The sequence below is a fragment of the Ciconia boyciana genome, chromosome 4, assembly GCF_034638445.1.
Source record: "Ciconia boyciana chromosome 4, ASM3463844v1, whole genome shotgun sequence".
Classification (NCBI taxonomy): domain Eukaryota; kingdom Metazoa; phylum Chordata; class Aves; order Ciconiiformes; family Ciconiidae; genus Ciconia; species Ciconia boyciana.
This window is the reverse complement of record NC_132937.1, coordinates 29592890-29605757: the sequence shown is the minus strand read 5'-3', so window position 1 is coordinate 29605757 and position 12868 is coordinate 29592890. Positions and strand designations below refer to the sequence as shown.

At 38.0% G+C, this 12868-nt stretch overlaps 1 protein-coding gene across 1 annotated transcript in view; it reads left to right on the top strand.

Moving 5' to 3' along the window:
- The window catches only part of RICTOR (RPTOR independent companion of MTOR complex 2), a 112414-nt gene that overhangs the window by 23039 nt on the left and 76507 nt on the right, over positions 1-12868 (top strand). The window contains exon 3 of the mRNA XM_072858907.1: positions 2618-2715. Coding sequence (XP_072715008.1) covers positions 2618-2715 — 98 coding nt within the window. The remainder of the gene's footprint in view (positions 1-2617; positions 2716-12868) is intronic.

The window sequence follows — 12868 nt, the reverse complement described above, 5'->3', positions numbered from 1 at the left end:
AGGAAGAAGTATAATTGCGAATTGTCTCTATGAGGTGGTACCTGATGTACAGTAACGGCTTCAGTACAGAACAAATCCCCCCTGTTTATATACTGGGCATGACCCCATATGGTATGGAATAGCCCTTTGGGCAGTTTGGATCAGCTGTCCTGGATGTGCCTCCTCCCAGCTTCTTGTGGGCCCGGCAGAGCATGGGAAGCTGAAAAGTCCTTGACTAGTGTAAACATTACTTAGCAACCATTAAAATATTAGTGTGTTATCACTATTATTCTCATACTAAAATCCAAAACACAGCACTATACCAGCTACTAGGAAGAAAATTAACTCTATCCCAGCTGAAACAGGGCACTCTCTTATTATGTTGCCTTCAAATTAGGGGTTATGATGTAAACTGTTGTGTCACAGCTATGCCAACCTACTTGTCTTCAGTGTTTCTCTTTTTTCTTTTTTTCTTTTTCTTTTTTTAATGTTTTGTGCTCTTGCAAACCTTTAAAACTGCATTAAGCCTTGGAAAAGTAAACTATGCAGAGGAATCCTAAACTTGGGATGGATCCAGTAAGATTTTAATTGTTTATTTTCTGTCATCTTATCAAAGATTTTTTTTTTCTTTTTTTTTTTTTGGTTGGGTTGTGGGAAGTTCAAAGAGTTTCACACACATGTTCCAATCTAAATACAAAGTTATTACATGTTTGGGTTCACTGTGCATAATGTTCTGCATTGCAGGGTAGCTCTGTCTGTACTTGTGGCTGTGTATCTGACAGTTGACTTCGCTTATTGCTGTGACTAAGGTTTGTGGAAGTGGATATTTCATACAAGTTGTTGATAATTGAGATTGGTGCCTGTCTTGTCTTCCCAAAATCCCACTGACCTTTTGTCTGGAAAAAAAAATAATTTTGTGGTCTGGCAGTAGCCTGTTTGTACATGTGCTCAAGTCATTGTAAGTATTGTAGTCAATACAATTGACTCGCCTCACCCTTGAGTAGACACCTTGCAGCTAGTCACATTAATTGTTTTAGACTTCATTGGCTGATAGATGAGATCCCCATTAATTATAGTGGGAGCCGAGACATCTAGCACAGGTTTACACACCTGTATTCTGGTGCCTACCTGTAGGTGTCTTAATCTTTAAATACCATCTTGTATTCCTGATGGTAGTGCAAGTACAGGCTCTTGTCTTTCCAAATACATTCTGGATATATCCTGATGAGATTGCTGGATATGTTTGCTTCTTTCAAATTTGTTGCTTTTTAAAGTTTTTAAACTACAAAAGTTGATAAAACGCAGCTTAGTTTGTAGAGAGGTGGTGAGAAGGTCCTTTCTTTACATCTCTGATATTTGTATATTTTTCACTTTACAAAGGAAATAAAAAGTATCCTTTCAGGATGAACAGGGAAATAAAAGACTATATATGCTCCACAAATTCAACTGTAGCTGTTCATACTGTAGTAGGAAGCAAGTTTCTTTTACTGGAAGTTAGTATGGGGCACCACACACAAAAACCCCTTTTCTTTGCTGTTTTCCTGATGTCGTGTGTTTGGACTCTTCTTCAGGCTTTTTCTAAAGACTTTATGTAATGCATTTTTTTCTTTTTTTGGTGATGTAATACTTTTTAACAGTTCACATCTCTAGCATAGCCTTGGTATTTCATTTATTTCAAACTACAGTGCTGTTGATAGTGTTTTAGTGCCTATCGCAGAATACAGTGTCTAATCCAAGACTGCACAGAAATCCTGCAGTCAAGCATCTCCCTTTGAAAACTGTCCTGCTGCAGTACCACTGTGTACAGAGCTTACTGCACTTTGTTACAGTAGCTCTGTGTGCAGCTCTCTGCCCAGCCCTACTCTGTGCTGCTTGTCCCACTGCCTCAACTCCCAGCCTTATTCCCAAAGGCAGGGCAATATTGTCTCTTCTCCCCATGTTTGGTAGTCCTTTTCCATTTCCCAGCAGAATGCAAGGTCATCAACTGGTGTCTGAATCCTGGTGGGTTGTTTTTGTTGTTGTTGTTGGGATGGTGGACCCTTAGGAAGAAAGGAGAAGTTCCTAGTCCCCCTGTTTACCCTGTTGTTCACTTCCCATGTCACTGGCTAGTCCCGGCCCTCTAGTAAGTTTAGGGTGATTATGGACAGAGATTAATATGGAGGCAGAAAAGAGTCCCGTCTCCCCAAAATTTCACTGACCCTTTGTTTGAAGGGAAAAAAGAAATCGTGTGGTGTGGCAGTAACATGCTATCTTTTTACTTCTGCCTTTAAGTTTACTTCTTGTCTTTAAATTATGTGGGGATTAAGGATAAAGCTGTTCAGTTATGAGATGCTAGGATTGGAGTTTCAGACACTAAATGGATTTCTTTGTCAACTGTAAATCTAAGATATTGATTGAAATCTGCTTTAAAATAGGAGTGTCTCTCCTCCATGGGCTTTAGCATTTATTCTAGAGAACTTGGGTATGCCTGGTTTTGGTTCTAAGCATAAATCAAATTGCTTCTTGAGGGAAAAATGATCTACATCCTTAACTAAGACCAGGAGAGTACCTGTTATATTTAGGAAACTGTATGTTGAATGCATGTTTAGATTTTTTTTTTTTGCAATTGTATCTGCTAATAACCTGTTTTCTTTTGCAGAACCCTGTGATAATATGAGAGAGATTCTCCAAAATGTGGCCAAATTACAAGGCGTTTCAAATATGAGAAAACTAGGTCACTTGAATAATTTTACTAAGGTAAGAGCTCAAATGGTGTCATAGAACAAGTGATCATACAGGCAAAATATTTTGCATGTACTCTATCAGGTGTTGGCTGGGAGATTCATGAAACAGTATCATGGAACATTTATTGTAATCTGTGTACTGTGGGAGAGGAAAGGAGCAAATAAGGACAAGCAAATATGTGAATGCAGAGTTATGCTGAAGTTTGTCTACTTGTCCTACTGGCTGAATTGTTGTAGTATTTTAGTGCTTAGAAGCCTGAAATATCTCCCAGTTAATGGGTTAAGTTGCACAAATAGAGCTAAAGATTGGTTCTTGCTCCACAGAATTGAATCAAAAATGTGAAATGCTGGACTTTCTGGATGTAAACTGACAAAGTATGGTGAGGGAGAGGACTGTATCGATGAGCATGATATGCAGTGATCTGGGCACTAATAGAATAGCAACTGTCAACTTTCATTGCAGGTTTCATAGTGAAAAAGATTTAAAGGGGCAATTTCTAGAAATGGTCTGTATTGCTGATTTTTGAGGTGCTTTTTCCAAATATAAGCTTCCAAATCATAGGAAATGTGACACGTACTTGCCTGAAAGTATGACAGATACGTTGGAAGCTGATGATGTGAGCTGACAGGAGACAAGAATTAAAAACTTAGTGCAGAATAAGAGATGGTAATCTGAAGAAAGAGACCATGAAAGGCCTTCAGAAGGAGAGGAAGTACCATTTTTTTTGGTAGAGGAGGAACATGTGGAGAGCAGCAGAGAGGACTGATGGGATGTGAGCAGGTAGTTATGAAAGGGGTGTTTGTTGTAGCACACTGAATGGTTATGGTTGGACCAGTGTTTCGTTTGTCGAGGCAAGGGAAAAGTGCATTGCAGTCAATGAGCTAGGAGACATTGGAGCTTCAGTGTGAGTGTTACCCAAATGGATGGACTGATATGCAGAAGAAGCTGGTAAGTTGTACACCTTTCTGATAGAGCGCTACAGATAGGGTGGCATGCTTGAAGATGAAACCCAAGTTTCTGTGACAGAGGATGGATCCTGCAATCAGCAGTAGCCAAGAAACAAGGTGGTAGTGGAGAATTCTGTAGGTAAAGTAAGGTTTAAATTATTATTGTTATTGTAGGTGAGCTGATAACAAATTGAGTAAGATAATCGGGAGGCTGCTTGACAGTTTTGAGACAATCTCAAGTGAAAGAATAAATGCTCAAGGGCAGGTTTGGGGGACCAATTGATATGAGAAGGACAAACATGCATCATAATCTTCGAAGTAGGCATGCTTCTTGTCTGTTAAAAGCACTCCTTGTAAGATTGAACAACAATTCAGTGGTAGAGTATGGGATTCAGCTATCAGGAGGGTGGGTACTGAGAACAAAATCACAATAGCAAAATAAATCACAAAATAAATTTATCTTCTAATGCATTAATAACAAATCTGTAAATGCTCCTTTTTCTGAGTTGGTTCAGAGCACATGTAGGTGCATAGCATTCACTGAGGAACTGAACTTATATATACTGAAATCTTTTCTTTGGGTTATTGCCTTATTGCATCTGTCAGTCTATGTCAGACATCCACCACTGACAAAATGCTGCCGCTGTTACTGAGATTCCAAACTGTGTTTCTAGCAGAAAAATGGGCTTTCTTGAAAAGGCTGATGCGTATCTGTATTTCCTTTTTGTGCTGACTTGGAAATTTATAAATGTAGGTGCTTCCAAATTCTCTAGTTGCCTTAAAATTAAAGAGCTGGATTTAGGTTTGCAGATGCATGATCCTAGGTGAAAAGTCAATATTTGAAAGTATGTATCTTAAAACAGTGTTGATTTTACTACTACAGATGTTAAGCACCTATAAATGTGGTAAATTAGTAAATATGCATAATGTAATTAAAGGATGAACTAAAAATTATTTTTAAAAGATAGTTTTGAAAAATTGGATAATTCCATAATTGAATATTTGGAGAATTTATTCTTTATACTTACTTGGTGTTAAAAGTTGGAAGATACTTACAAAAACACAAGGAAGGTTTTCATAAATTAGACTTAAGACTGGCAAGAAATGATGAATTTGTGAAAAGCAACTTGCTAATTAAATATGACTTTTGAGGACAGAGACTGTAGTTCATAACCTAGTTTTGATACTGAATCAGAGCGACCCTGTATAAAGGAATCATCCAACTCTGATGTTTAGCACTTGTTCTTATATTAATCTCCCTGGAATATCTGTTTTATAAATTTATAAAACTTGTACATTTGGTTTTGGAAACTCTTCCTATTTTTGTTCGAACTGTAAATACAGTTATGAAAATAGAATAGAAGTTGCAAATTGTATTGTATTGTCTCCTTTGTGGTTGGAACAGTTCTGTGTGGTTTTTTTCATTGCAGTGGAAGTGCATTTCATTGAGTGAAAGCCTTGAGCTTGGGGGAGATGGCTTTATTTCCTTTTTGCACTCTGGTCTTCTACCATGAGTTGATATAGTCTCCGTTTCTCCTTTGTGAGATGGGAGCGTGGGGAAGACGGTGAGGTTTTGTGACGTTAGATGTGCTAAGAGCTGAGGATGTTTGTATCCTGTCTTAGAATTATATTGATGGTGATGAACTTGATTTGTCTGTAAATTCTTGCATTTTATGGTTCATTTGAAGGGCTACTAGTTATCTAGGATGTTTATCCTATGGACAGGGAAAGAACCTTTGAAATTTTTTCATGGCATATTTCTGATAAAACAATACAGAAAATCTATAAAATTTAACTCTCCTGCTAGGAATATTATTATATTTAAAATGTCAGCACCAGTCTAAGCAGTTGCTCCCCACTGCCCCAGATTTTTCCTTCAGAGACTGGGAAAATCTCACATTTGGAAGACATACTGTTCTACTTTTTTGGTCAGAGGAAGCAACATGTTTGTATTCATGAAGAAACAAGTAATGTAAGTTGACATGGACTTTCCTGACAGAGATCATGGTAGACATTAAGTTTTGTATTAATTTCAAGATATCTGATGTATGCTAGGTTCAGGTTTCTTTCCCTGCAAGAGGACTAGACTTTTAAGGGGGGGGGGTGGTATCCCCCTATTTATTAAGGAGAAGGAAAGCAATCACCCTTTAAAAATTACTGAACTAGACTCCAGGATTTTATGTGGAAGTTAAATAACTTTATATAAATTGATGGTGGTCAGCAGTCAACAGAATTTGTTACTTTATCTGCAAGAATGATACCGTAAGGCAGATATTTTGTTTGATGTTTGCATGCCTAAGAGATGTAACTCCATTTTCATTTGTCTTTCCCTTCAAGAGGAGTTTTAACTAGTGACATTCAAGTCACCACAGCACCCGTGCTTACTGTACAAAGTACACTGTATACATGATATTTTACAAAAACTTGCATTTCATTCATCAAATTTTAGCTAGTACTTCTTATTAGCAAAAACTTTAATGTTTGTGTTCTTGGTGCTCTGGATGTAGAACATGGGTTATTGCTTAACAGGTGCTGTAGCATCTTAAGTTTTCTGCTCCAAGAAATTAGCATTCCCAGTTCTAATGATACTTGGGCTATGGAAAGTTATGTTTTGTTCTAAATTCACAGAATCATATAGGTTGGAAAAGACCATTAAGATCATAAAGTCCAACTGTAATTGCAGCAGTGGCAGACTTAGAAATTTTTCTCCTTATCTGTTGCTCATCACCTAATACCTGAAGCTGCAGTTTTGTGGGCAAAAAGGCTTGTGAAGTACTGCCTAATCTGCATTGGACAAAAATAATCTTGTTTCTTTCAAACCACCTGTATCACTATTTAAGCTAACCTGAATTTTGACCTGAAAACTGTTTGAGGATTTGACCTCTAGTAAATGGTCAGTGACACCTTCAGTCGTCACAGCAGTTCACAAGCTCAGTATGTGCCTTTGGCTCCAGTAAGCTGACTAGGTTTACCCATATTTCATTTTTGTGGCCAGCTACGTAAGGCAAGCACCTTGAATTTTCCCAACTTCTGCTGATTAATACCAAAACATCATGGTTACTTCTTTGGGGTTTTCCCCACCCCCATGTGTAGTGAGTGATGAATTACTGAAAACCAGAAGAAACTGTACAATTGCATTTACTTAGTGGAAAATATCATTTGGATTTGAAGTATTCATTTAGAATCCTTTATTATAGAAGGTTTATTCCACTGTTAGCTTCTGAGAGATCCTTCATACCTTTTTAAACCTAAAAGCATATGTAAATAATGAACAGAAAAAAAGATCCACAGATATTGTTATAGGGATTTTTATTTTTCATTCAAAAAAGAAAGGTGCTTCTTTAAGGACAAAATGAAACTTAATTCATTTTAGCTTAACCCTAGCAATTGAATAGTGTCAGTGATATGGAAAATGATATTTTCAGTCTGCTCAAAACTAATTCCATCATTATTTAATGAGGCTCAACTACTCTGCTTTATATATGTTAGCTTTTGATCATGCTGCTAAATTTCACTGGGATATGGATTGATTTTGGGGCTACAGAGACTCTCACAGATTCAGTTTCTCTGTCTGATTCATAGTCCCTTGCATCGTTTCTTGCTCTGCTTCTGTTGTCATTTTAGGGTCTTGGCTGTCCTTTGCAAAACCCAAGTATCTTAGAATCTGAATATAGTATTGACTGACTGTAACATTCATCCAAATAGCTATACATCACTATGGGCAAAACTTGATATCTCATGATGAAATATGTAGCAGATAGGAACAGAATATCTGCTTAGGGACATTCATCTGTGGAACAAACATGGAGAGCTAATGGGTCTAAATCCAGAGGATGCAGTTTCAGTAAGGGCTTCTCTTAAGACTAGGATCTACTAAGTAGTCTCCTCATAAATATTACCAGTGATGGTTCAAACTGTATTTCCAAAATTACAGTATAATAATTACATTTTGGATGCATAGACTAATATCATACTTTTATTGTCTATGCATACTATGCATAGACATAATATCATACACAGCACTAGAAATTGCTGTGACTGTTCTGTTAAATATAAATTTGAATGGTCTCAGTGTGCACTCAACTTGTGTATGCTGTTGACCTCCTGTGGTTTTGTTGTTTTGAGCTACTGTTTCGAAGACATTGATGTGTTACTCATATTGCTATAACTCATCCAAGTAGCACAAAAAACTCATAGCTGACAATAAACACGAAAAAAACCTTCACTGTAAGTTAGTCGCTGTCTGGCCTAGCGTAAGTGTTATTTTGTCCTAATACTAACTCATACCCTCAAAGAGTCTGTGCTATTCCCATTCATTGACTATTATATCAAAAATTTTGAATATTAGACTTGAATTATAGGCAGTTTTAACAAGCAAAGTATACTCTGTGTGTGTGTATATTAAAATATATAAAATGTATTGTATATATATAAAAATATATACACTTTCTATAAAATATATATAGTATAGTTGCATAATTACAGGCATTTACATTATATGATAATCCATTGCCATCTTAGTAAAATATAGCAATGTGTAGCCAAAAGCCGCTTTTAGTATTCTGGTACTGCTTGCCTTGAAACTTATACTACAATGATATGCATATTAATTTGTTAAATGTTACAGTCAAACATATGACAGTTACTTGGCTTTGTCAGGAATTCAGCCATCTACAAAAATCACTGCATTTGGGCCCAGAATCATTGACCTGCTTAATGTTGTTTGAAGTTGAAATGAGAAGAAAGTGGCAAAGTTTTCCCTTTAATATATTTAAGACCAGATATTTATTTATAACTGAGCAAATACCTAAAGCATTGAGACCAGCTGAACAGTATCTTCTTTATAGCAGCTTCCATGACTTTTTTTCCCCCCCTTTTAAACATATATCAGTCCAACCTTACTTTTGCCAATTTTTTCCCCTAGACTAAATAAACCCAATGTTTCAGCCTTCATGGGTGTATTTTCTAGCTGCCTTGTACACTTTTCTGCTACACTTATTCCAGTTTGTCTGCTCTTAAAATGTGGTGCCCAAAATTTTGTTCTTTATGCAGTTTTGAGAGCAACCTGTGAAGTGGAAAAAAGGTCTCTCAATCTCAAACATAGTGCAGTCCATTAGTATTTCCAAAGGTAAAATTTCCTTTTTTGGAAATGACATCACATTAACTCATTTAGTTTATAGATTGCTGTAACTTACAGATCTTGCTTTACTTTTGAAATTTGTTTTTGTATTTGACATTCTGAATGTTTTCTGGACATCTTGTATTTCTCTGCTGGACTCCTTTCAGCTTTTCTGTTTCTCTTAATGTGTGGTACCCTGGATGATATGATATGCTGTTCCCTTTATTTAATTTAATTTTCTTATCCAGTTTGGGCACTCCTTTCAAATCACTGAAACATTTTGAATTCTGATCTTGCTGTCCATCTTTTAAGTTCCTTTTTCTAGCTGGAAATCCTGTAAGCACGCTACTGTGTGTAAATTGTAAAGAAAGCCAATACATAAGTAATGGTGGCCTGTTGGAATGAGAGTAAACCAATAACTAAAGTAGCTAATCTTGTACTTACTTTTTTCATCTAATTTTATCTGTTCATTCTCTGTGAGAAGTATTTCACATGTACACACAGACACAATCACACACTTTGATAATAATTATCACATTCAGAGATTTGTATCCACACAGTGGTTAAACTTTCCTCAAGCTATAACTGTTGTCAGGTTACATGACTATGAATTTCAAGATAAGGTCAAGTTTCTTTCTACATCAGTGAGGGTGTGCGCAATGGGAGTACATTTATAGAGGAAAACAGGTTGGTATTAAGGAGCTAATAACCACACTGTATGTATTTGGTAAGGAGTGGTTACTGAGGACTAGACTAGAGTTAGTCCAGTCAACTGAATGCCCTTTAGCAATTGCAGCAGGTTAGGTGGGTTCCTGAAACACATCACCTGCTTTAGTTTCATCTCAGGACTGCTCAAGATGCAAACCAAAGCATGGTAAGTGCGATGACAGGAGACTCACTCCAAAAATGCACTAGTGTTCCACACAATAGCAGCTTTCTCAGAAATGTGGGGTTTTTTTGTTTCCTACATCAGAATTACAATTCTGGGGTTTTTCTTAAGTAGGAAAAAAGATTGTTAAAGATAATCTGGTATGTTAAATTAGGATTTCTCATTTGTGTCTGGGGTGGAATGATGGGGAGAGGTTTAGATGTATAAATGATGAGCCTAAACAACTATTGATGTACTTGTCTGAAACTGAACAATGAACTGTTTTTACTCGCTATCTTCTCGCACTGTTTTGCTTACACTCTGCCAGACAATTTTTACAGTTCATAAGATATCAATAGAAATGCTAAAGCAGCAGTGATGGCCTTAGGCAGTTCAACAACATGGCATAAAAATAGACTATTGCGAGGAAGTGACATACTGTCATAACCAGTTAATGCACCAATTGTCTAGTTTTATTATCACTTAAATTTGAAAGGTGGAGGAAAAGAGGTTATATAATAACTTCCCTTATGTTTTATAATCATCTTTGGTTATAGCCACTGTTAAGAAAAATGCAAAATCCAAAATATTTCAATTAACTTAGATTATTTGAGCCCAAATGGGGATCTGATCCAGGCCAATTTAATAATCTGTCTCATTAACAACTTTGGATTTCAGCATTACTGCTATGCATTTTTCTCACAATTGTCGTGGTTTAACCTCAGCTGGCAACTAAGCACCACCCCCCCCCCCCCGGTGGGATGGGGGAGAGAATCAGAAGAGTAAAAGTGAGAAAACTCGTGGGTTGAGATAAAGACAGTTTAATAGGGAAAGCAAAAGCTGCGCACGCAAGCAAAGCAAGGAATTCCTTCACTCCTTCCCATGGGCAGGCAGGGGTTCAGCCATCTCCAGGAAAGCAGGGCTCTATCACACATAATGGTTACTTGGAAGACAAACACCATCACTCCGAATGTCCCCCCCTTCCTCCTTCTTCTTCCCCAGCTTTATATACTGAGCATGACGCCATATGGTATGGAATAGCCCTTTGGGCAGTTTGGATCAGCTGTCCTGGCTGTGTCCCCTCCCAGCTTCTTGTGCACCCAGCAGAGCATGGGAAGCTGAAAAGTCCTTGACTGGTGTAAGCATTACTTAGCAACAACTAAAACATCTCTGTATTATTAACACTGTTTTCAGCACAAATCCAAAACATAGCCCCATACTAGCTACTATGAAGAAAATTAACTCTATCCCAGCCAAAATCCACACAACAATATGAAAAATAATTGTGGTTAAAAAAAAAAGTTATGTGGTCCTTAGAAGAATTTGTACTAGTTAAGCATAAACCTAAGTGTTTGAATTTAAACCTTCATGCTAATAAAATGGGTTTACTTAAAAGCAGAGTTTCTGTGCAGTATGCTGATTTTTCGGGTGGAGGTGAGCAGTAGAACAGGAGCATGGAACATGTTAAATATTTCAGCTTACAGTAGCCTTAATTTAACTGTTCATTTAGCTTATTATAAATTTCTTATTGTTACTAGTAAATACATATAATGAATCATAGAATAGTTTGGTTTGGAAAGGACCTTTACAGGTCATCTAGTCCAACCCATCCCCCAGTGAGCAGGGACATCATTAACTAGATCAGGTTGCTCAGAGCCCCGTCCAACCTGACCTCGAATGTTTCCAGGGATGGAACCTCCACTACCTCTCTGGGCAACCTGTTCCAGTGTTTCACCATCCACATTGTAAAAAATTTCTTCCTTATATCTAGTCTGAATCTCCCCTCCCTTAGTTTAAAACCATTACCCCTTGTCCTATTTCAACAGGCCCTGATAAAAAGTCTGTCCCCATCTTTCTTATAAGCCCCCTTTAAGTATTGGAAGGCCACAATGAGGTCTCCCCAGAGCCTTCTCTTCTCCAGGCTGAACAACCCCAACTCTCTCAGCCTTTCCTCATAGGAGAGGTGTTCCAGCCCTCGGATCATTTTTGTGGCCCTCCTCTGGACCCGCTCCAACAGCTCCATGTCCTTCTTGTGCTGAGGGCTCCAGAGCTGGACACAGTACTCCAGGTGGGGTCTCACCAGAGCAGAGTAGAGGGGCAGAATCCCCTCCCTCGACCTGCTGGCCACGCTTCCTTTTATGCAGCCCAGGATACGGTTGGCCTTCTGGGCTGTGAGCGCACATTGTCAGCTCACGTCCAGCTTTTCATCCACCAGTACCCCCAAGTCCTTCTCTGCAGGGCTGTTGTCAATCCCTTCATCCCCCAGCCTGTATTGATACCAGGGGTTGCCTTGACCCAGGTGTAGGACCCTGCACTTGGCACAGAACATGAACATGGCATAGAGTTTGATATATTTTAATAATTTTAGAATAGGGGTATTCACTAGTTGGCACAAACACTTCCTGAAATTCCTCACTGAGGAGAAACTGTTAATACTGCGCTGGCTCAGAACTGAGCGCAAAACTGAACCTCTTTTGAAAAGTACAAAGTGCAAAGCTATTGCAATCAGTATTAGTCACTTGAGTTTTTGGAAGTGCTTGGAAAAGTGCTTTGGGATTTGGATGTGATAATAAAGTATTTTATAGTTTTAGCTAGGGGTAGTAAATGAGATTACTAGGAATTTCTTTGTGGCTCTTGCAAAGAACAGCATCAGCTCTTCTTACAGAAGAGACCATTTTCCTTTTCTCAGGAGGCTAAAACATAAGCACGCACTAGATTGCTCCTTTTGAGGTTGGTTTTGGATGCAAAAACTGCACTTGTAAATCTTCAGTCTTGTACTTAAAATGGACAGATATGGTTGAAATGTTCAGAATTTGATAGTTTATTGGTCTTTTTGTGTGCATAAATTCAACCTTTGCGCTGATTTTTTTCAGAGGTACAAATTCTGCGGAATCGATGAAAGGCCAGGCCAAATGTCAGTTACGGGACACTTGGTGGCACCTTTTTTCTATGCCTGTGCTGCTGTGGCAAAACATGACAGTAGACCATCAGTGTCAATCTTTGTTTCAAAACTCTCACCTGCATTCAAAAAGAGGGCTTAGATGTGCTTTGACTTCAGTCTTTTTCATCTCTGCTCAGGTTACCGATTGCACAACTAATGGCTCTTCAGAAAAGAGCTTAAAGGCAGCAAGAGGAGCACTCTGGAGTTGAAAAATTGACCAGTAGGCAGCTTACACAATTGTGCAAGCTTTTCTCTAGTATGAGAGGCCACAGGCTTGTGTGTGTCTGGTG